Below are 27,952 nucleotides of genomic sequence, written 5' to 3' on the forward strand. Positions count from 1 at the left end.
TTTAATGTGGTATTACCAGTACCATAGCATTTTGATGAGAAAATAGGATTGTGAAAGATGTGGGGCATTGCTTCTCTCTCGAACTGGTCTGTATTGATGAACCAGTTGTGCATCAACGGTTGGGACAAATTGGGACTATCAGGACAGACTGTTATGCATCATTAGTTTTTATTCTTGTTAATACTGATCGTTTTGGTTTGTCTCAACCATACTGTAATGGTTCAAACCTGGTACTTGACCTCGACCAGTTTTTTCACCTTGGTTGTTGATATATTAAAGTAAAATATTTCTTAATAGTTCAGTTAGGTTGATGTGCCATAGGGTTGCTGATAATCTATTATGATTGGCAAGCCAGGTAGACGTCATTGCTTTGGCCAGCTATGTATCATGGCATTGATCTCTGGAAAGCATATGATTAGTCTCTATTTCTTCCAAAGAAAATGCCATGTAACTTATGGTAAAAGCCAGGTATGTATGTATGTATGTATGAAGTATGTTGAAGACTTCTGGAGTCGCTGCATTGTCATGCTTCTCAATTTTCTTTCTGCTGTTTGTTTCAATTATAAGAAGTAAGAAATCATACCCACTAGAAAAAGTCATGTGTTGTCTCCTAAAAGTTTTAGAAGAGCAGATATTTGTGTTGAGTGCCAGCTGGATAATTTGTGATGAAGTTCATTGGAGATTTATACAGACTGTTGGAGAAAGGCAAGTAGAGAAGATGTGCAGATAACTTTTGTTATCTACAGGGTTGACTTTTAAGGCAGTACATTTGATTGGCTGATATCAGATCAAGATCAATATTGTTATTATTATGACTTTGTGAGGCCCGGCCCAAGAGGCCCTTTTTCCTTTGCCACGCGGGGCGTGGGGGGTCGTGGACCCATGGCTTCTCGTGGAGGTGACTGCGTGCACCCCATCAAAGAAGGAAAAAAGAAAAAGAAAAGAAAGATCGAGAACAGGGGAGGGATTTCTCCTATTCTCCTAAACCTTCCTCTCTTCTCTCCTCCGCACCTCTCTCCCTCCCATCAGTCCACTCTCCTCCGCACCGTCTCCCTCTCCTACTCGCTCTCTCCCTCTTTCTCTCTCATGCTCTCTGTCTCCCCTCCCATCCTCTCTCGCTCTCTCTCGTGCCGTCTCCCTCTCTTGCTCTCTTTCTCTCTCTCTCTCCCGTGTTCCCCTCTCTCTCCCGCACTCTCTCACGCTTTCACTCTTCCTTTTTCCCCCTTTCCCTATGCCCAGCCCTCTCTCTCTCTCTCTCTCTCCCCCCGTGTTTCCCTCTCTCTCTCACGTGTGGGTATGTGTGTGTGTGTTCGTGGGGTGAGTGGGTGAGGAAATAGAGAGAAGGAAAGGAGAAAAGAAAAAAGAAAAAAGGTATATTGGAACCCTTTTCCTCGCTTTTGCTCTCCTTTCCCCCTCCTTCTTTCCCTTTCTTTCTTCTTCTTTCTCTTCTTTCTTGTTGCTGCTGTGGGTTGTGGTCGTTGTCGTCGGTGAATTCTTGAGCAAGTAAGAATATTAAGTGCCTCGTTTGTATTATTTGGCCTATTTTCAGTTAAGGATTAATGAGTAGGTATTGGAATTCCTAGTATGCGGTTAATTTCTGTTAAAAAATTTAAATATTAGATGGTAGAACTCTTGTATATAGTGGATTTCTGTTATGAGTTAATTAGTGGAGGGTGAAATGAATAGTGGGGGAAAGATTGAAGGAGAGGTTGTAGCATCCTCTTTTCATCTTCTTTCTTTTTCTCAGAATAATGAAATTCTGAGGCTTAAAAGCCTCAAGAAGGTTGAGGATGCTGTTAGAAAGTTATTCAAAATATTGTTATGGTTGGTTATCTTAGCCATGATTGTGGATTATCAGGTTCTGAGAAACTGTGGTAGGGTGGTTACTTGTTTGGCTATCGATATTTTGAGGTAAGTAATAATTACATTTTATAATCAATTGAAATTAAATGGTTAATTATATCATCTCTGGATATGATATGAATTATTGTTAGTAACACTTATATTTTATGATTAATCAGAATTAAATGAATATTTAGATCATCTTTTGATACGTCATCAGTCATTATAAGTAATATCTATATTCTATACTTGATCTGAATTAAATGGATCTTTATGTTATCTTTTGATATGATACCAATTATTGTAAGCACCCTTGATATGTTATCATGATCAACTTAAATCAAGTGGGAATCATTATATTCAGTTAAAATGATACCAACTATTATAGAGACATTGAGATCTGACTATGCATGATATTGTTATATATCATCTTTATAACATGATATTAATTATAATAAACGATACCTACATTTTATCATGATCCATCTGAATCAAGTGACAATCATTTCATTCAACTGGAATGATTCAGACTATTATAAATACAATCAGGTCCAATTATGAATGAAATTATTGTGTACCACCACCTTGACATGATGTGAATCATTTTAATTTATTTTTGATTTAATTTTTCTTGGAATATATATATACCATGAAACATTGATTATTGAATTGAGGCATATGAGTTGAACTGAATGGTTTTTATATATTATGATCAAATCAGGCTTGACAAATTATGATTATAGCCTGTTAGAATACATGTATCATAGCTGTATCAAGTTATATTGAAGCCGTATAAAAGACGTATTGAAAAGAAAAGAAATTTTTGACTTATATATAGTTATTGATATATATATCATCTGACTTTCAGCCTACTGTGTAGAATGTCCGGATTTGAGATGCCCACCATGGGGTGTAAGTGTGGATTTGAGATGCCTACCATGGAGCATAAATGTAGACTTAAGATGCCCACCACGGGGTGTAAGCATGAATTTGAGATGCCCACCATGGAGTGCTAGCGTGGATTTTTCTAAAATGTCCTATTATGGGGGCAATTGTGGTACCACAGTAAGGGCTGAGAGCGAAAAGAAGTGAATACTCATACTTAAGTATGGTGTTATAGAACTAAGTATATATATACATTAGATTTTTGTACTATTTACTGATTTTCATATTATAGCAAAATTGACATGAGACTGTATCTCAAATATCATTAATTTCATAACTTTGATCTTAATCAGATTGATATTGCATCCTTATGATGTATTTGAATTATATATCATTATGATATAGATCTGTTTTATAAATATATCTGTTACTTACTGAGACGTGAAGCTCATAAATTTTCACCTATGGTTTTCAAATTTAGAAATTATTTTTACGGATCAGACCTTGGCATTTTGGGATTTGTGTGTGGAAGCGAGGCCGGTTTATAAAAAATGATTATTTTTGGGATAGTTGTGCTTAATGATGTTGTGTAAAACTGATATGGATTACTGTAAAGTTAAAGTTAAAATTGAGATAGGAAATGGTTAGTCGTTATGTTATTATCACTGTCTTGAGTATACCATTTTGGATATTATATTAGAATTTTGCCTGGTTGGAAGCCTTGCATGCCTATAGGGATGCTATTTTGTAGGTATGCGGCGGTTATTCACGTCTTCAAATTTTATTTTAATTTAAATTCGGGGTCGGGGGCATGACAATTAAAGTGATATCACAGCATAGGTTTAGTTTATAGGAATGTATTAGAATCAAGATATGTGTTGAGTGTTAGTGGGATGGTTATTAAACAATAAGATGATTTAGATATATGAGAGTATGATTTAGGATTGCAATAAAGAAGATCAGATGAATTCAAATGTCTATAGTGATCTAAAGAGGTGCAAGTAGAGTACTTGGGAATTGGAATAGATTAGAATAATATAGCAAGTGGTGGGTGGTAACTCACAGGTTAGGTGAAGATTTTTCGTATATGATTATATGAGGAACAATTTTAGAAAGAAATAGTCAATTGTATGATTATCATTTAGTAGATTTTATTTTTGATAAGAATTATTTCATATAGGCGATTAATTTTATGATATTAATTATAGATAATGGAGATAATTGATATATCCCAGAAGGTAATATTAGTTGAGGTAACAAGGAAGTTGGGACTGCCAGACTCAGTATATGGGGCAAAAATGAATGAAAGACAATTTGTTAAATCCTTGTTGACATCATTGTTGGTAGGGGAGATCAATCCCATGAAGCAATAAGAATTGTAGGTCCTTCTGGAGTAGAGCAACTGAGGTCGGAAGAGTAGGCAGCAATCTATGCTTTTAATATCCTAAAGCATCGATTCCACTGCAAAGTGCTAGATATTAAATTTTCAGATAAAGAGTATTATAAATATTCTTTTCAAAGGGTAAGAATCGAGTATATTGGTATAAGAGCGGAACTGCAGTAGTTGAGGTGGGACTGCAATAGAATGAGAGATATAAATTAGAAACATATCAACGAATGTTCTGTCCTACGGCATCAAGTGACTAGACTGAGACAAGGAATCCCTCTAGATTTTGAATCATCATTTGGAGAAAATTGTGAAAGAATAGTATCTTGCAAGCCAATCACATGGATGATGCGATAGAACTTTTCTGTAATATCTTCGTACTCATGTACATGATATTTATTAAATATTAATAATATGAGGTATTATATTTTGTCATATGCTGTATCTTTTATTTCACCATGACTTAATTAAGATTATGATGAACACACAGATTAGGACAGTAGTTTTAGGGCTACGATGAAATCATGCCAGTAAGATCTAAAATCATGATAGCCCCAGTCTTAAATGTTCACAATCATAGGATCATCGGATCGGAGATCAATGATATCGGTAAGACTGGCACGTCCTTTGTATGCTCGATGGAGAGAGTGATTGATCTTACAATCATTTGTGTAGGAACATTAATACAAGCATGTGGGTGCTCATTAGAAAAATGTATTCACTGAATTGATCCAGAAGGAGAATATCTTATGGAGCCTTACCAGCATGTCAAAGATGGTTCTCCAGTGGGAGTGGTGCAAGTGATCTTTAGATCTGAGATCTCCATGGTATCTTGTGTATATGGATCTGTACTTTGGTTCATATCCTAGCATGATTCTCTGAGACGTTTAGGATGCTCTGGATATGGTGAAGTGTGCTGGAGGTTGTGAGTGGTCAATAAGGAATTAGTTACTCCTTATAAGAGGAGAGAACATCCTATGTGATCTCACAGGATAATGACTTCGTGAGTCTCTGATTAGAGCAGGATGAACATTAGAAAGAGTTTCTAATGATTTATCAATTGAGTCATCATCATTAGATCGAGATACATATAGATAGGTATTTATGCTTGACATGATTCCGTGCTTATAATCTGTCTGGGATATTGTGTGATCGAAAGATTGAATTGCACGGTAACTCACTACGGAAGGATATTTTGGTATTTCGTCAAATTCCACATTCTTTTGGGTAGTCATGAATGTTGCTAGACATCAATCTTGACTTGTAGGTTTTATTGAATTAAAGAGTTTAATTCAGTAATTAAATTAGAAGAGTTTTAATTAATTGTAACGCATGTGCTGAATATGTCTTGAACCTAATCAGATTAAGTTGACTTAAGCTTGAGCCTACTGCTGGTTAGATATGGAACCTAATGGGTTACACACAAAAAGAAATTGGTTTTGGACTTTTGATTAGGCTTAAGAAGTCCTAAATCAATAAGGATTTAGGTCTTATGCTAGTATATGATTAAATCCATGAATCTCCATCCATAAGGATTCCTAATTGGATGAGAAATTAGTTGTGATAATTGGTTGGCACCTAACTAACTCTCTCCCTCTCTTTCCTTTCTTATGAAGGAATCCTTGTTGGACAAGGATCCCTCCACACCCCCTATTCCACACGCCTAAGTGTTGAGCATTGGGTTTATGATGGAGTCCTAAAAGGACTCTAAGGATGACTCATATGGGATGCCCAAGAGTTGGGTCCCATATGGATACTTGTCTATAAAAAGGGCTGATTTTTCACATGCCTAAGAGAGAAGAAAAGAGAAAGAAGTCATAAGCCAAAGGTTGGTGGCGCAAGGAGAAGAGGAAGAAAGACGTGTGCTGAATTCTTTAGAAGAAATTCAGCAAAACTAGATTGGGGAAAGTCCTTGATCGAGACTCATGTAGATCACCATTGGAGGGCATGTACGTGTGTGCCTCAAGGAAGACAATCAGCAATCAAATCAGATTGATTAGAAGGTATATCAATTCCTCTTGCTCCTTTGATAACTATATGTTTCATGTTTGATGAGAATCATCAAGGTGATTATGGGATTGGGGTTCGGATGCATGATTAAAATTTTTAAAATCTATTTTTCACTACATATCCGAATCTCAACAGATTCTGAATCATCATCTGAAGAAAATTGATATAGTGGAGGAAAGAGGAAAGGATAAAAAAAGATATGATTTATTATTGCATGGGGTGAGTTTATGCTTTAATTGATATTCTGATATGAATTTATTCAAATTTTGCTTTATATTGGATGATTCTGTAGTGATTAATTTTGATTATATTATTAAAAAAATTTCAGAATTAGCTAAATGGCTTGATGTGTTTTGAAAAAGGATTCAAGATAATGTTCAAGAATTCAAACAATTGGTAGAATGTTCTTAAGGGACGTAGAAAGGAATCAAAGATTTGGAATGAATTAGAAATGACATACTAAGCTTAAGTTAAATTCTACCATATATATATAATTCTTTGCATAAGTCATACTATAAATATGCAAGTATTTATAAAAGACTAAAATCATCTTGATAAGAATTTCTTCTATAGGCATATAGGTTGAATAATAAGTGTTTAAAACTTTGATTACAACTAGTGATACAAGCAAAAGGATTGAAGGTCTAGCATTAAGATATGTGGTGACAAAACTTAAAAATTGATTAGATCCAATATTATTACTTATTTGGAAATTTGGAAATCAGTAATTAGTGGATCATGAAGGAGGTATGTAGTAAGTAAGAACTAAGTCTTTATTTTTGGAAGGAGCTAAGTATATGTTGATAATGGTAGTGTTATAAAAACAGAAGATATGATTGTCATCAAAATTGCAAGCATGTCAGTAGAGGGAGGCGCTCTAATCCAGTGGAATAAATGTTGATACAGATGATTAAAGAAAAAAAGAAGGAAAGAATCAGTAGGCTTTAGAAAATTTGATATTAGAACGGAGCGTTAGAATTGGAATTAGGATAGTTAAGGGAGGAAAACTACAGTGATATAAGTACTAAAATGATCAAGATGATCTAAGTTGATATATTAGAGTGATTGCTATCTAGCACCTCAATTGCAAAAAATTTGAAGAATGCTTAAGACTAGGTTATAGCAAAGACTATGTGTCAATGTTTAATGATTTTGATATTGAGTTTTATGTGTTTATTAAGTCTTGTTCTTTAAGGATTGATATGAAGTTTGGTAAAAGTCAATTATCTATGTGTATATTTGAAAATTTGTAAGGATTATAATAAACTTGAAGATTATCCTCACCATTAAGATTTTAGCTATAGACTAGTATGTGAACAATGTTAATGGAATTTGTCGGTAGAGCTTGTGATCAATAATGTGGATTTAGCAATGATGATTCGAGTTTGAATATGCAAATTTTGAAGATGAAATTTATTTAAGAAGGGAGAAATGTCAGGCCCGACCCAAGAGGCCCTTTTTCATGTGCCATGCGGGATGTAGGGGGTCGCAGACCCATGGCTTCTTGCAAAGGTGACCGCATGCACCCCATCGAAGAAGAATAAAAAGAAATGAAAGATAGGGACTTCTTCTGTTCTCCTGAACCTTTCCCTCTTCTCTCCTCCGTGCTTCTCTCCCTCCCGTCCGTCCTCTCTCCTCTGCACCATCTCCCTCTCCTGCTCTCTCTTTCTCTCGTGCTCTCTCTCCCCCTCCTGTCCTCTCTCTCTCTTGTGCCCTCTCCCTCTCCCACTCTCTTTCTCTCCCGTGTTCCCTCTGTCTTGCACTCTCTCGCGCTTTCACTCCCTCTATCTTCTTCCCATTTCCATATCCCCAGCCCTCTCTCTCTCTCCCATGTTTCCCTCTCTCTCTCTCTCTCTCATGTGTGTGTGTGTGTGTTTGGTGTTGGGTGTGGGTGGAAAACAGAAAAGAAAAGAAAAAAAAAGGGAAGAAGAAAAGAGAGAGAGAGAGAGAGGTGAGGCTTCTGCCTCTCAACCCATTTTTTTCTATTTCTCTGTGTGTGTGTGTCCGTGTGGGTGAGTGGGCGAGGAAATAGAGAGAAGGAAAGAAGAAAAAAAAAGAAAGAAAGAATATCGGAACCCTCTTCCTCTCTTTTTCTCTCTCCTTTCCCTCTCCTTCTTTCCCCTTCTTTCTCTTCTTCTTTCTCGTCACTGCTGTGGGTTGTGGTCGCTGTCGCCGGTGAATTCTTGAGCAGGTAAGAATATTAAGTGCCTCGTTTGTATTATTTGGCCTGTTTTTAGTCAAAGATTAATGAGTAGGTATTAGAATTCCTAGTATGCGGTTAATTTCTGTTAAAAAATTTAAATATTAGATGGTAGAACTCTTATATGTAGTGGATTTCTGTTATGAGTTAGTGGAGGGTGAAATGAATAGTGGGGGAAAAGATTGAAGGAGAGGTTGTAGCATTCTCTTTTCACCTTCTTTCTTTTTTCCAGAATAGTAAAATTCTGAGGATTAGAAGCCTTAAGAAGATTGAGAATATTGTTAGAAAGTAGTTCAAAATGTTGTTATGGTTGGTTATCTTAACCGTGGTTGTGGATTATCAGGTTTCAAGAAACCATGATAGGGTGGTTAATTGTTTGGCTATCGACATTTTGAGGTAAGTAGCAGAACATTTTATAATCAATCAAAATTAAATGGACAATTATATCATCTCTGGATATGGTATGAATTATTGTAAGTAACACTTACATTTAATGATTAATTGGAATTAAATGAACATTTAGATCATTTTTTGATACATCATTTGTTATTATAAGTAACCTCTATATTCTATACTTGATCTGAATTAAATGGATCTTCATGTCATCTTTTGATATGATACCAATTATTGTAAGTACCCCTGACATGTTATCATGATCAACTTGAATCAAGCAGGAATCATCATATTCAGTTAAAATGATACCAACTATTATAAAGATATTGAGATCTGATTATGCATGATATTGTTATATATCATCTCTATGACATGATATAAATTATAATAAACGACACTTACATTTTATCATGATACATTTGAATCAAGTGACCATCATTTATTCATCTAGAATGATATAGACTATTGTAAATACAATCAGATCCAATTATGCATGAAACTACTGTGTATCACGCCCTTGACATGATGTGAATCATTTTAATTGATTCCCAATTTAATTTTTTCTAGAATATATATACTATGAAACATTGATTATTGAATTGAGGCATATGAGTTGAATTGAATGATTTTTACATGCTGTGATCAAATCAGACTTGACAAATTATGATTATAGTGTGTTGGAATACATGTATCATAGCTGTATCAAGTTATATCAAGTTTATTGAAATCGTATAAAAGATGCATCGAAAAGAGAAGAAATTTTTGACTTATATGTAGTTATTGATATATGTATCATCTGACTCTTAGCCTATTGTGTATGATGTTCGGACTTGAGATGACCATGATGGGATATAAGCATGGATTTGAGATGCCCACCATAAGGCGTAAGCGTGGACTTGAGATGCCCACCATGGGATGTAAGTGTGGATTTGAGATGCCTATCACAGGATGTAAGCGTGGATCTTTTTTGAGATCCCTTATTACGGGGGCAATCGTGGCACCACAATAAGGGCTGAGAGTGAAAAGAAGTGGATATCCATGCTTAAGTATAGTGCTATGGAACTGGATATATATATATATATTGAACTTTTGTACTATTTACTAATTTCTATATTATAGCAAAGCTGATATGAGACTATCTCAGATATCTTTAATTTCATAATTTTGATCTTAATCAGATTGATATTGCATCCTTATGATGTATTTGAATTACATATCATTATGATTTAGATTTATTTTATAAATGTATCTGTTATTTACTGAGCTGTGAAGCTCATAAATTTTTACTTATGGTTTTCAGATTCAGGGACTATTTTTAGGGATCAGATCTTGGCATTTTAGGATGTGTATAGAGGCGAGGCCGATCTGTAAAAGATGGTTATTTTTGGGATAGTTATGCTTCATGATATTGTGTAAAACTAATATGGATTATTGTAAAGTTAAATTTAAAATTGAGATAGGAAATGGTTAGTTGTTCTGTTATTACCACTGTCTGGAGTATGCCATTTTGGATATTATATTGGAATTTTGCCAGGTTGGAAGCCTTACATGCCTATAGGGACGGTACTCTATAGATATGCGGCGGCTGTTCATATCCCCAAATTTTATTTTAATTTAAATTTGGGGTCGGGTGCGTGACAGACTTTGACCATCAAGTCATGTGAAAGGACTACTTGCATGTTCTTGTAAACCATATGTAATTGTTAGATTTTGTTTCCCTTTTTCTGGACAGGGTTGTCATCCGGTGAGAACATCAAGCTTTTCTCCTACAGTGAGCTGAAAGCAGCAACAAACAATTTTGATCCATGCAATAAATTAGGACAAGGTGGTTTTGGAACAGTCTACAAGGTATTCATAATGTTTTAATATGTTGCCTTTGTTCACTTTAATCATATTGTAACTATGGTTGTCAATATTTCTTAGTTCTTATGCTTGGATTCATCTACCTTGTTAACTTGTGACCGATATTCTGAGCATGGTACACCATACCTGTATATTACGCCCTGTTCCAAGCATATTGTAGCATATTGGCCTGAGACTTGGTACGGATGTGCACCGAGTCTTGGTACACTGAACCAACCCTTGCATCGACACTATATCACCATAGTTCTAGTACAGTTTATTATCATGCTAGTGTAGTTCATCATTTTATATAACTACTGAGAAAAAAGAAAAGAAATCCTGAAAGAGTGTGTGTATAAAGTGCCTTTTGCCTAGTTTGTCACATTAGACAGATAAATGACAGTTGACACCCTAGGAACAACGGCATATAACATACAAGATCAATGCTTAATTCATTAATTGTTGGTGGGTAAGATCTCCTTAGTGCATTCAAAGTGTCACCCACTTGCAAAGCACCTTTGTTGGTCAATTGGGAGTAGTTATTCTCCATTGCACAATTACATTTTGCACATTTTCTCATTCCCTTTTTTGATCAGATAGGGCCAAGCTGATCGCCGTAGAAGAACCTCGATGTTTCATTTACTAGATGTTGGTAAATGTTCATTTCACTTTCATGTATGCAGGCTGCAGCTGAGTTTAAAACCTTTTTTATTTACCTTGAATGTGCCTCTATATGATGCCAATATGTATCAAGAATTTGGAAGGGAAAGCACTGAGGCATGTTTTCTCTTATTGTGTTAATTTTGAAGGTATTTGATTCTTAATTGAGAAAAAAATCTTAGAGCATTAAAATACACTAAAAAAATCCTGACCAATGTAGAGTTCAGACTCATTTTCAGATTCCATCCGAACAACAACTTTATGCTGGGCTAAGTGTCATGTACACGTTCATGCCAAATTCATTTACCAACAGCAATAAAAATAATGATGGATTTGAACTCATTGGGGATTTCCCCTTCTTAATCTGCTCAAACGACTTATATTGTAGTATGAAAAAGGCCCTTGTGTATCATCAGTACTATTGCCTTGGAAAATCCAGTGTTGCTTGTATCGAAAATATATTTTCTCGATTTGGAAAAAAAAAAAAAAAAGACATTCCAACAGTAGCTTAATGTCTCTAAATTCCTTGGACAATTCAAAAGTCTATCTTGAATTGTGCAGCCATAGTCCCTCATGGCTTCCTAAACTGTATCTCTCTAAAACCTATCCTCCTACTTTTATCACTCTTTCTATTTTCTAGGCTTTGCGAAACTATTAAAAGATAATACATTTTGTGATGACCATAGGGCGAGGGCCAAGGAGTTTAGGTTCTGAGATTATATCCGAGAAAATATTCTGAGAACATGAAAACGAATATCTAAACTGCTACTTTTCTATGATAGTTCAGAGTCTTGATGACTATAAATTTTGAGCTTCAAATTTTTGGATGTTTTTCCAGCCTAATCATGCAAATATTGTATACTATTTAGTTTAGATGGACCTGTAATTGCTTTTTGCATCTATATGCAAGTTACCAACTTGATAAAAATTTAAACTTGCAAGAAATCATAAAATTTTCTACCATAGGAGCACCATACAACTATTGAATGTTTTGATATGCTATTTATATCATCATTATCATGTCTAATTCTTTTATGATGATAGTTTTTGGTATATACATTCCTTGAAAAATTATAATCATAGTATAAGTATTCCCAGGAGAGACAGACCTCAAAGAAAATCCTTAAGGGATAAATGTCTTGGGAAATATAGTTGTAGGAAGAAAATTCCTGGAACATGATGCTCGAGTGACAATGTCTTAGAAGGAAACATTTGGGAAAACAAATCCTTGATAAACAACCTTCAAGAGACATAATTATTGAATTTCAAAATTTCAAGATTGAATAGCCACTTCTCCTGTTTCTGAAAAATGAAACAGGTTAGTTGTTTGGTAGTGGAGATCATGTCACATTTCTGAAAATTGTGAACAGAAAGACAAGTTTGGAACAACAGAAGAAAACTTCCAATACATATTTCAATGTCAACTAGTTTACTACGCCTATACATTTTTTAGCTCAATGAAAGAAAAGACTTCTTCTGCAAACTATAGAAACGCGAACAGTTTAGATTAAGATGGGACACGAGAAGAAGCGGTCTATCTCCTTGAGGGTAAAGGGTTTAAGGCGCACTTGTAGTATCTTGGAACAAAGTGAACAAGAGTCATTTTCTATTGAAAAAACATACATTCTATCCTTGCATATACATTCTTTTCAATCAACATTCACATTTTGAATTTAGAAGCAGTTTCTTAGATCCTTTTTACTAATTGTATTCAGGATTCTGCAGCCCTCAGGCCCCTCACCTTTCTTGGCCCAAATCCTCCATGTAGTCTTAACTTCTGTATCAAGGCCAATCTTTTCCTTTTGTTGCAAATGAAAAAAATAGTATGTTCTCTATAATCTGATTACCAATTAATGTGGCTTGTTGAGTTCCATTAACATACACGTTCACAAATATATTCTTTCACCCTGTTGTTGTAGGTTACTGTACTGGTGTTACCAACAGAGTCACTATTAAATACTCACCTTTATTATGATCCTTGTGTGCTTGAAATTGCAATGTTGTTTTTCAGTTTTGACTTCTCTCCGTGAAACTATTGAGGTTGTTATCAAGCATAATTTCAAAGTTTGTATGACCTTAATATCATACTTGGAAGGAAGGATGGTTCAAGATAAGGTTCCAAGACATTATTAAATTTTGGTAGCCCAAGATGCTGGAGTAAGTAGTAGTTTAAAATTATCATTATGTTCTGCAACCACTAATACCAGTAGAGGATCACAAATATAGAATCCAGTACCAAAAGAGCCATTTCTTGGGGATGTTAAGGTCCACGCATAGATTGAGTTGTTTTGGGTTTTGTGGAGGGCTGAGAAAAGCACCCACCCTCCGCCCTCACCCCACCATACTTTCTCGGTGCGATGGCATCATCAACTGCATCAGTTCTTGGTTTGTTGGCACCACCAATTCAATATCTTCGGTCAACATTGGTAGCACAATAGCCTTCTTCCCAATCATTGGCTCCAACTGCTCTAGATTTTTGTTATGTGCACCCTTTTCAATGTCATTGATTGGTTAACCAGTAACAATTACTTTGTAAAGTTATAGTAATTTCCTTGACACATTAAAAAATTTGTTTGAGAAAGTGTTGAAGTTAGTTTAGAATTTAAGAAAAGATGCAAAGCTTCTGATTCCTTGTTGAATTAAGTTTGACTGTTTTCGGTGATGATTAAACTATCCCCTGAGCTCAATTGTAGTGCTAAATGCACTCATTTAAACTCCCTCCAAATAGGCATGCTTCTTGGGGAGATTTTCAAAATTCCTGTTTTGAAATATATTTGCTTTACATCTGGTGAATGCAGATAAGATTGAATAAGTTCTCATTCCAGGATAGCAGTGTCTAGAAGATGAAACCAATTTGAGAATAAAAAGTTTAGCCACCTCCTTGATGTTGGGTTGGATATTACTTATTGCTTTATTTGCTCTCTCTATATGGTTCTAACTTCTAAGCATGTAAATTCTCATGCTTCTCCAAGATTTAATAGTTTCCTGGATATATTATAGACACTTAAGATTATTGGTACACTTTAATATCAATTTCTGTTATATCTACACTAGGGAACTCTTAGGAATGGAGCTCCTGTTGCCACAAAGGTTCTCTCTGCAGAATCGAGGCAAGGGGTTCATGAGTTTCTGACTGAGATCAAAATTTTAGCAAATGTCAAGCATCCAAATCTTGTTGGGCTAATTGGCTGCTGTATTCAAGGAACTAATCGAATATTGATCTATGAATATGTGGAGAACAATAGTCTTGATCGTGCATTACGAGGTAATAATAACAAATTCTGAGGATTGATTAGGCAGATGAGGCACTTGATCCACATATTAACACATTAATGTTTCTTTCATCTTGTAGGGTCCGATGGTGAAATAGGTAAGCTAAATTGGGGCATAAGATCTTCAATTTGTATGGGCACTGCCAGGGGTCTTGCATTTCTTCATGAAGAACTTGACCCACAAATTGTGCATAGAGACATCAAAGCTAGTAATATTCTTCTGGATAGAAACTTCACTCCAAAAATTGGAGATTTTGGTTTAGCCAGGCTGTTTCCTGATGATACAACTCACATCAGCACACGTGTAGCTGGAACAACGTAAGTGATCTTATGGACTTGGGGCTGTAACATCTGCTGTCTTGTTTTTGCTTGGCTAGTTAACTACTTGAATCCTTATTGTACCTGGTGATTTGCAGGGAAAATATACTGGACATTGAACTTAAACCAAACACTTATAGTCTTTTTTCAGTTATATTTTAATGTCCTAAACTGCTTTCTACAAGGTTCCAAGAATTGCATGTAAATTCTGTACTTAGCTACTCAATATAGTAATTAATGCTTTTCTTCCTTTGGCATTGGAAGCATATGATTCGTGGCAATAGTTTTGTAAGAAATGTTCATGAATGTTGACGCCTGACTGATTTCTTGTCACTCATAATTATAAGTGCCTGATTGATTGCTTAGATGGTCAGGCCTTTATTTTGCTAGTTTGTATGCCCTACAACTATTGTTATTTGTAATTCTTTAGCATTCTCCTTTCAATACCGCATAAAGTGGTAACTTTTGTAGTCTAAAAGTTAAGAATTTGCACTTAGAAGATTTGTTCGGGTGCAATTTTGGTGTGGAGTAGCAAGTTATATAGTCTATCATCTTGAAATAGTCTTGCTAATGAAAGAAAGGAGATGAAGATAGGTTGTTTAAAAAACTACAAAATGTTTAACTGTTGGATCTAAAGATTATCTATAAATATTGTATACTTGAGAAAAAGCAAGAAAATACAAGATTGAGAAGCAGGAAACTATAGATGTCGTTAACTGCACTACCTAAAGAATATAGTATCATACAATTATATGAAGATGGTGTGTAATCATGTTACTGTATGTGTACCACTTAGGAGTTAATTTATTGAAAATATAATTTAGAGCCATATAGGATCTAGTCCTCAGTTGCCCCTTTCCAGTTTCCATTATCATGTTAAGATGTTATTTCATGGGATCATGATATTCCGTACTGGCCCAAACCGGTCGGTACATCCCGTACCAAACCGTATCGATGGGGAGTCGGTCCGGTTTAAGCCAGATTTTCGAAAAATGGGCTGAACCGGATCGAACCGATTGGTTCGGTATGGTATCGACCCGAACTGTCCGATACCGGACCGTTTGGTTCGGTTCAGGGTCGGTTCGGTCTGGTTCAGCCCTTTTTTTTTTAAGTGCCTGTGGGTAGGATGTTTTTTGGTTTGTTATTATCGATATGGTACCAGCCAGCAATCGGCACGGATTTCGGTACCGAATCCGCGAACCTTGCATGGGACATTAATTATGTTGCCTTGCTAGAAAGTTGTTAGCTGACATGGTGCCTATACCATGGATAATTTTACCAAATGGAATAACTTATATATTAAGGCACAATGTCATACTGAGAAATTTAGTGAGCTATTTTGATACCTTTCTCCCTGTTATAGAGCTGAACATTGAATATGTTATAGAGCTGAACATTAAATAGGTGATCATTTTTGTTATTTTAAATGAGGGAGGATGATTCTTGTGAAAAGCACCTTTTTCCAAGGTTATTACAAGAATAGGTGCATAACCTAGATTAATTGCTCAATTTTCGAGTCGAGAGAAAGTATGTAGAAAGTAGAAGGTAATTTATAGATTGGAACATATTTCTCAGGCTAATTTTGATAAATTCAGCAAAATGCTTGTTGCATGCGTGCCAACAGAGATAAAGTAAGATCCAGTAATGACTATTGTAGTAAAGTTGATATTGTTGTCTTCAATGGACACAAAAAGGGCATAGAGAAAATGAAGGAAAACATTAAGTAAAGTTTTGGCACCATAGAATTGATTTAGAGTCCTCAGTGAAAATATGGGATTTAGTTTCTTATGAGGAAGTTTTTGTGATGACTTTATAATAGGATGAATGCTTGTGGAAAAGTCGGTACAGATGTTGGAAAACGTAGACGATTTCATGCATGTATTTCAAAAATTTTTGAAATAAAATACAGCAGAAGATAACTAGATTAATCATATTAATCTAACATGCATATGATCTAATCATCAGATCAACCTACTCTAGGATCTCTGACATGATATGTTGCATATAAAATCTGAAATAATCACATGATAAAATCTGCATGCATGGATGTAAGCAGTAGATCAAATCTATATCTACTTGAGTTCAAAACTCGATACCTGAGCACAGGTCGACGATCGCCGCTGCTGAGAGACGTGGTAAAGATGATCCTTCCTGGTTGCACGCAGCCGCACACGTGTCCGGTCTCTACGGAAAGTTCACTTAAAGCTCCGATCTAATCGGTCTTCTCGGGAGTGCTAGCTCGCGCGAAGACCTTCTTCTTGACTGATCTAGATCCTTTCTTTAAATCTCTGAAACCTTTTCAGAGGTTTAAAATGGACTTCTGAAGGAGATGAAGAGGTGGAAGAAAGATGGAGAGGAGACAATCTTCTCTTTTCTTTTCCTCTCTTCCCAAATTCTTAGGACCAAAATCCTAGAAACTAGGTTTTGCGCACACCCAAAGAGAGGACTCTCCTCTTTTTCACGCCAAGAACCAACGCCCAAAGCCCCTTCACGTGAAGAGCTATTCCTCTGGTCTCTTACACGTACAAGAATGAAATAAAACTCCTTTTATTTCAACGTGTAAGGAGGTAGAGTTGGAAGAGTCCATAAGGACTCTTTAAGAATTGTCGCCTCACAATTTCCATGCCTAAAAGAAATATGGGATGCCCCAATTCCTATTTTTCCACAGTAAATCAGATCCTTATTTGATTTCCCACAGTGAGAAACCTCCATATTGTCGCACAAAATAAAGGAATAAAAAGCATGGGCGGCAAGGTCTTATAGATAATGTCAAACATTATCTATATGATATCTAATTTCAAATCACATTTGAACATATCAAATAATACCAAGTCTTATCCAAATTTGGACGTGAGAAAGGAGGGCGAGAGGGCTCTTTTGTGTGAAGAAATCTCATGCAAAAAATATTTGTGCGTGGGCATGAAGAAGAATGGCGTCCAAAGTGGGTAAGCGCAAGGGAGAAGAGTCCAATGCTATATGGACTCTTAATTTTTTTATTTGACTCCAAACCAAATCACATTTGATTTAGCCCAAATAAATAGATGAAATCCAATCTAATTAGGTTCATAAATTCTTAATCAAATCTCAATTAAATTAGAAATTGATTGAACCAAAATTTCGATCAAATCAGGAATAATTCTTCTTTAGCGATTAGGTCATCTCATAACCTAATCGGGTCAAATCTAATTGAATCTAATTGAATTAGATTTTAACAAATCTTTTTTGCTCAATCAAATTGAGCTAATCAGCAATCTAATTGCTAATTAATCTTTCATTAATTCACTAATACTTGGTGAATAAATTCATTACAATTTTTGCATAAGATTAACCATCAATCGAATTGACGATTAAATTTTTGAACGATTCTTAATCGTTGATCAGCCATATGATCAGTCAGAAACTTCTTTTGAGTGTAATCCCGTGAGTTCGAACCTAAGTCAGTAGCATAGGAACAAATTTCTGAACCAATCGATGTAACTATCTAGCAATGGGACCCGACGTTCGGATAGGTTGAATGATGGCGAAGCAACATTCAAGAACCTACTGGGTATGGTTATCATATAATTCATTCCTTTGATCCTAATGCTCAAGGAGACCTAAAGTTTAACTGTAAAACCCAGATAAGTCATCCATATTGTATTTCAATCTTTCAAATTCATCATATGGATTATTCGAGTCCAGGTTTTGCTAAATTGAAATGCATTGATACATAACTTCTACTACTTTGGAGGGATCAATTCCATCTTGACTCACGTACCGATTTGACGAGTACTTGACTGCACTCAGCAATCTTCCATCACTGAATTAGAAATTCAGATAGTCCGGCACCAAAGTACAGTGAGTTGCTTGCAAGTCACCGTGGTGATCTCAGATCGGAGGGACATTTACACCCATACCCTTCGCGAGCAACTCTTGACAGCAGAGTGCTCCGCAGTTGGTCATGTTCAGTGACGATGTACTCTTACATCTCACCTGCATGCCATATTAGTGTCTCCACATCATTTGGTTATAAGAACAACCAACGCATATGGCACACAATGACCTACACTTGATATCGCTATCGTCCTAATAATAGCATGTCGTTTGGTCGCGAACTAATTTAAGGACTACGCGATAAATCCTATCAAAGTAGTCCTAAAGACTTCATCATAATATAGGAGTTTGTTAGAAGATGTAATCTTGTGATAAAAAAAGCCAAATAACTTTTATTATTGATCAATTCATATACATTTATAATTACGACAATTGTTAAACGATTGGCTTTATGACATATTTTTCAACAATTTCCACTTGGACTAAAGCCAATCAGTACAGTATCATATACCCATCTTCGATTTATCATCTCAGAACTCCTAGATATCGAGGCATTAGTAAATGGGTTGGTCAAGTTCTCCTTTCCGTCGATCTTCTAAAGTTCAATGTCACCTTAACAGAATTTCCGATTAAGGTGATAGCGATGCAAAATGCTAGGTAAGTTAATGGGATTTCGGTTCCTTGGCATGAGCTATGGCTCCGGTGCTGTACAATACAGCAGAACCATTATCAAAGGGTGCCACTCCTAGCTTGCCAGTGAACCTGTACAATCACATAGCTTTCTTGCAAGCATCGGATACTGCAATGCATTCTGTCTCACAAATTGAATTTGGCTATAATTTTCTGCTTAAAATTTTTCCAGCAGATTGCTTCATTATTTAGGATAAAGATGTATTCCGATACGTTCTTGCTATTATTATGTCCAACTAAAAACTGGAGTCATACTCTACAAGTTTTAAGTCAGATTCTCCATAACCGAATCATCGATTTTTAGTATTTCTTAAATACTCAAGGATGACCTTCCAGTGATTCTCATCCGGATCTTATAAGTATCCATTCACTATCCTAGTGAGTATACCATATCTTATCTCGTACATGATGTATATGATAGAACAAATTTTGCTCATAAACACTCTATGTACGTAGACTGAGATAACCTAAGCAGCCTCTTAGATCTATCTCTATATATCTTCATCCCTAGGATAAGGGATGCTTTTTCCAAGTTCTTTATGGAGAACAATGATAATAGCGAAATATTTATTTCCTGTAATATAAGGAATGTATTCCTGATTAAGAAAATTTTATTCACATACAAAACAAAAAATATACTCACAGAACTATTAACCCATTTGTATTTACAGGATTCTTCTTCGTTCTCAACGAAGCCATGCATTTTGATCAAAATGCATGTTCCAACTCTGAAATATTTAGTATTGCCACAAAAAAATTGTCTCGTTATGGTCACTACCATAATGTTGACAATATCTTTAGGCAACCAGACGAGCTTTGTAGGTCTTCATCTTCTCGTCTGCGCCCTCGATCCTATTGAAGATCTACTTACACCCTATGGGCTCTACCCCTTCGAGTGGATCAATGAGTGTCCATACATCGTTGATCTTCATGGACTTCATTTCGGACTTTATGGCTTCAAGCCACTAATCGAAGTCAGACCCTTGCATGGCATCCATGTAGGTGATCAGATCCTTGTTGTTCTCATCGAGTTCAACAGGATCATGTCCTGAAACTAGATACCGAAGTATCTATCCGACGGATGCAGTACTCTATCGGATTTCCTTAATGGTACCGCTACAACGGATTTCGGATTTGATCTAATCAAATCCGATTCTATGGGTTTATTAGATTGTGTCTGTTCTTTTACCTGTCGAACTTCATAAATTTCATATTAAAGGCATCAGTTCCTTCACCAAGATACTTTTCTAAAAGGAATGCCGAACAACTCTTGTTTTTTAGCAAGGTAGAAGTAATATCCTCTAGATTCTTTGGGGTACCCTACAAAATAATATTTATAAGATCGGGATCCAAGCTAATTGGTCTGCAAATACTTTGACATAAATCAAACACTCCCAAACCCTAAGGTAAGTGAGTATCGGCTTACGCCAAGTCCATATCTCATATGGTGTCTTTGTGACTGATTAGTTCGAAATTCAGTTGAGAAGATAACAAGTAGTCTCAAGAGCATAACCCTAAAAGGAGGCTGGCAGATTTGTAAACTCCATCATGGATCAAACTATGTCTAACAAAGTCGATTCCAATAAGAGAGAATCTTATTCTCTACTAGATATGTCAAAAAACTTATTGAAAAGGTATTTATGACATTATCTACTCTAAGGAGTTTGTTTGTTGTGTACAGTACATTATCAGGCTGTGACTATTCATAAATGCCATTTCTCAGTTGTCCACACATGATTTTGATATCATCTGTAATGATATCACAAAAATCATTCTATATTGACAGTATAAATCCATCCTTGGCTAGAAGGTCTATGAAAATTACATTCGTCAAAATGGACAATAGTGACAATCACCGAAACAACATTATTAGATTTGAAAATAGTCTCGACGATTTCTAAAATCAGGATTGGAACATAACTTCCATCTCAGGAATCTCTTGCGATTTTCAAACTTTCTACTAATCTGAAGTCGTTGCAATAATTTGTATGGACTTTCGATATCCAATATGCAGGTAGTAGTATTACAGATAGAGAAATCACAAGGTATTATCATATAAGTACCTTGTCCAGCAATCATTTGCTGATTTCTCTTTCTTAGCCTGTTCGGATCAATGGACTCTGCCAGACTAGGTTAATCTTAGACTCTTTTGTCAGTTCGTACTCATCAGCCCAAGTACGATTCTTTTGCACTTTTTTTTCTCAAAGAATTGTTGCCCTACTGAAGACATCTTCAGAGGTGCAAAAGAACTCCTTCAACATTTGAAGAATTTTATCCTGCTGAGCAATATCGAATTTACAACTAAATTCGTGTTCTTCACTGCTCTCAAAAATACCACACGATGATACAATCATTTGGCCATTTCTGATAAGTGCCTTTGATCGCATCATGTGTATTGAATATAGAAACATTAGGTGCTGGATCTATAATCATATATAGGATCTATTCATGCTTTAGAACTATTTACAACTTTCGATACCATCTATCGAAGTTGGATCCTATAAATAAGTCACTGTCAAACAGTGAACGGAGCAATGGACATCTAGCTATAACCGAAAGAAAAATATAAGACCTCTATGTTTATGAATTGATTGAGCCTAAAGATTTGGACTTTAGTCTAAAGGTTCTTCCACTATCTTATACAAATTGGTAGTCTCTATCTCCAATTCAAAGAATTACCTTAATTCCTTAGCGGATATTAGAATCCACACAGACTGCATACAGGTCGGAATATGGCTCGACCAACCCATATGCATCTATGGATAGGTTCTCAATCAATTATTTTTTCAAACAATTTTTAGTAATTAATTTCGTCTTAGGTTTCATTTCAGTAGGCGATGGGCCTCTATTGAAAGTTTCGATTAGGTCAAACCATTAACATGAACCTACCCAGTGATTCTAACTAATGAATGATCAGGTTCGAGGATGGCTCGGTCAATCCAACCATTCAATAGATAGTACAACAGAGTCATCATATGATGAATGATAATTCCATCATTCAGAGAAACACCAGACGGATGGCGCGTGCAATGTCAATCAGAAATAATGGATCCATTATCATTCACCTTAATGGGAGGCTATGATCTAGTTATCCCCATAACTAGCTTATTTTTATGGACCTAATAATTTAGAAGATTTGGTTTATGAATCAAGAGAAGAGAAGAGGTCAACCAGTAAACCACAATCTTCCCACTGACTTCATCAAGTCATTGAATTGGATTAGGATCATGCTGGTTGAAATGGCACTTAGATCAGTCATATTGATCAACCTTAATGACATGGGTCAATTCGAATCATTTAGCAGTCTAATCAAGACATAATCCATCAAATTGGTCAGGTAAGTAAGATCGATGGGAGGGTATGCTAAGCTTGTCTTAGGCACCATCAAAATGGTTAGGTAAGCCGCTCCCAATTAAAAATCACTAGTCAAAATACCAAACTTACCTTAGACACCAATTGGTTAATTAGTTTCGATTTGACTAGCCTAATGATTCGGGTTCAACCACTGAGCCACAATCAAGGTTCATTGGTCTAATCAAAGATATGGACTTGACCATCTACAACTATTGTATTGGTTCTAGAGAAATCTTGATTTAATCTAATTCAACATTTGGTTAGATTTAATCAATTTCTCTATATGGTCCATTAATTCTTTGATTCTAACTTTAGGTCTAACCCAATTAAGGGGATCTGATTTTGAGCTAACCCATGTTCCATGTTTTATGTGAATGTCATTAGATCTTAAATTACAATTCTAGATCTAATCGATTCTACACTTAATTCTGAATTAAGTTTCAGCATCAACACGGGTTTAGGTTTAGGTTTGAACAATTTCAACTTTTCATTTGGTAAATGATTTACAACAAATTTTATGCAAGAACTTTTTATTCTGAAATTGATCGACTCAATCAACATCGAGCCAGTTACACAAGGGGACTGGGTCAATTCAGTTCAAAACTAGGTCGGCTCAGTAATTGTGCGAGCACGTTTCAAAATTTCAGATCTGAAAAATCTTGCATAATCCTAAAATAAAATCAATCATAAACATCTTTTAGATCATATCTAAACTTTTTATGATTCGAGATTTTATTTTTTCATGATTAAAATAATTTTAATCATATAGATTAGATGTTTTACTTTTTATACAATTTTGTATCATATACAACAAATTTAGGGTTTCAAGATCTAAAATTTTGCAGAAAAATAAGTTCTTTTTTTCGTGTTCTTTTTCATGGGATTTAATCACATGCCACCCTTACACGCTATAAGAGCACCCCATCGAATGGAAAGAGGGCTTTTAAAGTTTAAACCCTTCTTGCTCTTATGATCGGACGGTCTGGTAATCAATCCAATTCAAGTACTTATTAATCGGATCATCTAATCTAATCACATATTATATATGCTCGAATTTAGATCTAATCTAAATTACATCAGATTTGATCATAATCTTAGATCACATCTAAATCAGATTATAAACATCATATGCAACATATAAAATTAGATTTTATTAAAGATTAGCACAAACTAGGACAACCTGTTCACTGTAAGGGATAAACCTTACAGTAGGACAATCTTATTTCAGTTTATGCGATCAACCATTAATTAAATTCAGATTTAAGATATCACATATCAGATCTAAATAAAATTAAATTTTAGATTTAATAAGCATACATAACATGTCACGCCCCGAATCCGGGACATAACACGGCCATGCCACCGAGGGATGGGCCCACGATAATACGAAGCCAAAATTCATCTTCTTAAATATAATAACAGGTGCATCATAAATAAATGTAATAATAAAGTTCAATTCAAATATTTAATTAAACCAAAACTGGTTCAGAACATCTAAATTCAAAGATGAAATAATCCAAGCCTCAAAATTCATAATAGCTACAATCTATAAACTGAATTTCTAGTACAAAATTTTCAAGCTTGCTTTGCTGATTCCCAAGTCTGGATTCTCTTTTCACCAGTCCTAGCCTTATTTCTCTGTACATGGAAAAGAAAACAAAAAGAATATGAGCTACACTAGCTCAGTAAGTACACTTCCGCTTCCTTACCGGATCAAGCATAAGTTTTCTATGATAATGCATCATTTAGCAAATAACAATTATTGTAAAAATAAATATTTCATAGAGCGTATAAAAAAATAAGTTATAAGCTTATCATGCATGCATAAATCATGTATATTTCACAATCATGAATCATAAATCATTTCTGTCATGTATTTGTATCATGTTTCAAAAATATTGCTCACAGATGTTCGTGCTAAGGTCACTATTATACCCATGACAGGGCCATGTTTTTTAATCGACAGAGTTCTTAATTCATGTGCCAACTTTATACCCGCTGGCAGGGCCATGTTTCGTGTGGATGTTAGCTCCGGATGTCGACCTTCCCGAAGAAATTCATTCATAGCTATCTGAGAGCTTTTGAAATCTTTATATCTTTTTCTAAAACCATACATATACATAGAATAAAATCTCATGCTTCATAATCATGCAACTTTTATAAAATACACTCATGCAATCAATGCTCATAATAAAACATGCTTTTTCATATCACATATGCTCCTGATTTTATGAAAAATATGACTTCATCAATAAGAGATCATATGCATAAAAATTATGAAGATTTAAAAATAAATAAGAAGCGTAAGATCTACATACCTCCATCGTCCTGGACCTTTTAATCTTCCTTAAAGGAATCGGACAGTCCTATTTAAAATATTAAATCATCAATAAATTTTATTTCATATATTTAATAAAATTACATAATATAAAGAGATGACCGATTTGATGATCAGTCTAATAAATTTCTCCTTCGGCTCTAAATCGATTTAAGATCATAAGTCCCTAAGAGTGGAGAAGATGGCCTAATAGGAGATCCATAGGGCTTCTTAGAGAGACAAATTTTTTTAGAGAGAGAAAATAGAGAGAGAAAGTCCAATTCTAGAGAGAGAAAGATTTAAGAGAGAGATGAGAGAAACTTTCTCTTATGTGTATTATTTATTATTATTATTATTATTATTATATATATATATATATTTCTTTTCTTTTCTTTTCTTTTTCTTTTTCTTTTTCCTTTTATAATAATAATAATAATTATTATTATTATTATATATATATATATATATTTTCTTTTCTTTTCTTTTTCTTTTTCTTTTTTCTTTTATTATTATTATTATATATATATATTTTTTTCTTTTCTTTTTCTTTTTCTCGTGGCCTTCTTTGGTCGAAACAGGGGACCTAGAGGTCCCCTTGTCTTTGACCGATCGTTCACGATCGTACCTTGCCCGACGGTGGCCGGCGGCAAGGGGCGATCCTCCCGAGTTCGGAGAGGCCAGAGCCGGCGGTCGGTGGTGACCGTTGGCACCTTAAAAACCAGAAAAAGGGAGAGGCTGAACAGGGTTTCCTTTTCCGACGAAATTCGACGACTCCTGTCACCGGCAGTCATGCCCACCGGCACGGAAAAGAAGGGAGGGAAGAGAGGAAGAGGAGGAAGGACTTACCACAGCCTCCGATGACTCCCACCGACGTGAAATTGCAACGAGCACGAGTCGAGGGGCTGCGGCTTCAATTGGGAAAATCGGAGAGGAACTCCGGCGATCGTCGGTGATTGTTATGTCCTCTCTTAAAGGAGAGGAGGGGGGGTTCTTATAGGGCTCGTCCTAGGGTCCTTTAATGACCCTAGGACTCTGATTCCTGATCGGAATCGGGGAAGGAGAAGACTCCGATCGGGAGTCTTCTCCCCCCCCCTTTTTTTTTTTATCTGGGTGGGCTTAGTGGGCTTTAGGCCCAACGGGCCGGGTTATCACATAACATGTCATAATGAACCTAGGCTCTGATACTACTGTTGGAAAACGTAGGTAATTTCATGCATGTATTTCAAAAATTTTCGAAATAAAATACAGTGGAAGACAACTAGATTAATCATATTAATCTAACATGCATATGATCTAATCATCAAATCAACCTATTTAGGATCTATGACATGATATGTTGCATATAAAATCTGAAATAATCACATGATAAAATCTGCATATATGGATGTAAGCAGTAGATCAAATCTACATCTATCTGAGTTCAGAACTCGATACCTGAGCGTGGGTTGACGATTACCGCTACTGAGAGACGTGGTAAAGATGATCTTTGCTAGTTGCTCATAGCCGTACACGTGTCCGACCTCTATGGGAAGTCCACTCGAAGTCCCGATCTGATCGATCTTCTCGATAGTGCTAGCTCGCGCAAAGATCTTCTTCTTGGCTGATCTGGATCCTTTCTTTAAATCTTTGAAATCTTTTCAGAGGTTGAAGATGGACTTCTGGAGGAGATGAAGAGATGGAAAAAAGATGGAAAGGAGACTATTTTCTCTTTTCTTTTTCTCTCTTCCCAAACCCTTAGGACCAAAATCTTAGAAACTAGGTTTTGCGCACATCCAAAGAGAGAGGACTCTCCTCTTTTCACGCCAAGAACCCATGCCCAAAGCCCCTTCACGTGAAGAGCTATTCCTCTGGTCTCTTACACGCACAAGAATGAAATAAAACTCTTTTTATTTCAACATGTAAGGAGGTAGGGTTGGAAGAGTCCATAAGAAGGACTCTTCAAGAATTGTCGCCTCCTCATAATTTCCATGCCCAAAAGAAATATGGGATGCCCCAATTCCTATTTTTCCACGGTAAATTAGATCCTTATTTGATTTCCCACGGTGAGAAACCTCCATATTGTCGCACAAAATAAAGGAATAAAAGGCATGGGCGGCAAGGTCTTATAGATAATGTCAAACATTATCTATATGGTATTCAATTTCAAATCACATTTGAACATACCAAATAATACCAGATCTTGTCCAAATTTGGACGTGAGAAAGGAGGGCGAGAGGGCTCTTTTGAGTGAAAAAATCTCACGCAAAAAACATTTGTGCCTGAAGAAGAATGGCATCCAAAGTGGGTTGGTACAAGGGAGGAGTCCAATGCTATATGGACTCTTAATTTTTTTATTTAACTCCAAACCAAATCACATCTGGCTTAGCCCAAATAAATAGATGAAACCCAATCTAATTAGGTTCATAAATTCTTAATCAAATTCTAATTAAATTAGAAATTGATTGAACCAAAGTTCTGATCAAATCAGGGACAATTCTCTCTTAATGATTAGGTCATCTCATAACCTAATCGGATCAAACCTAATTGAATCTAATTCAATTAGATTTTAACAAATCCTCTTTGCTCAATCAAATTGAGTTAATCAGCAATTTAATTATTAATTAATCTTTCATTAATTCACTAATACTTGATGAATAAATTTATTGCAATTTTTGCATAAGATTAACCATTAATCGAATTGACGATTTAACCTTTGAACGATTTTTAATCATTGATCAGCCACATGATCAGTCAGAAATTTTTTTTGAGTGTGACCCTGTAGATTCGAATTTAAGTTGGTAGCACAGGAACAAATTTTTGAACCAATCGATGTAACTATCTAGCAATGGAATCCGACATCCAGATAGGTCGAATAATGGCGAAGCAATATTCAAGAACCTACTGGCGTATGGTTACCATATAATTCATCTCTTTGATCCTAATGCTCAAGGAGATTTAGGGTTTAACTGTTAAACTCAGATAAGTCATCC

The 27,952-nt window shown here is 35.6% G+C and overlaps 1 protein-coding gene and 1 long non-coding RNA gene across 2 annotated transcripts in view; both read left to right on the forward strand.

Annotated features, from left to right (window-relative positions):
* The window catches only part of LOC105042803 (cold-responsive protein kinase 1), a 42,907-nt gene that overhangs the window by 7,562 nt on the left and 7,393 nt on the right, over nt 1-27,952 (forward strand). Inside the window, exons 3-6 of the mRNA XM_019850082.3 lie at nt 10,252-10,347; nt 10,450-10,565; nt 14,274-14,484; nt 14,572-14,809. Coding sequence (XP_019705641.1) covers nt 10,252-10,347; nt 10,450-10,565; nt 14,274-14,484; nt 14,572-14,809 — 661 coding nt within the window. The remainder of the gene's footprint in view (nt 1-10,251; nt 10,348-10,449; nt 10,566-14,273; nt 14,485-14,571; nt 14,810-27,952) is intronic.
* Nucleotides 863-6,321, forward strand: LOC109505782 (uncharacterized). The gene is made up of 3 exons (XR_002164548.3): nt 863-1,503; nt 1,859-1,911; nt 6,260-6,321. It is a non-coding gene; the product is annotated as an uncharacterized lncRNA (long non-coding RNA).

Source organism: Elaeis guineensis, chromosome 4 (genome assembly GCF_000442705.2).
Source record: "Elaeis guineensis isolate ETL-2024a chromosome 4, EG11, whole genome shotgun sequence".
Lineage (NCBI taxonomy): Eukaryota > Viridiplantae > Streptophyta > Magnoliopsida > Arecales > Arecaceae > Elaeis > Elaeis guineensis.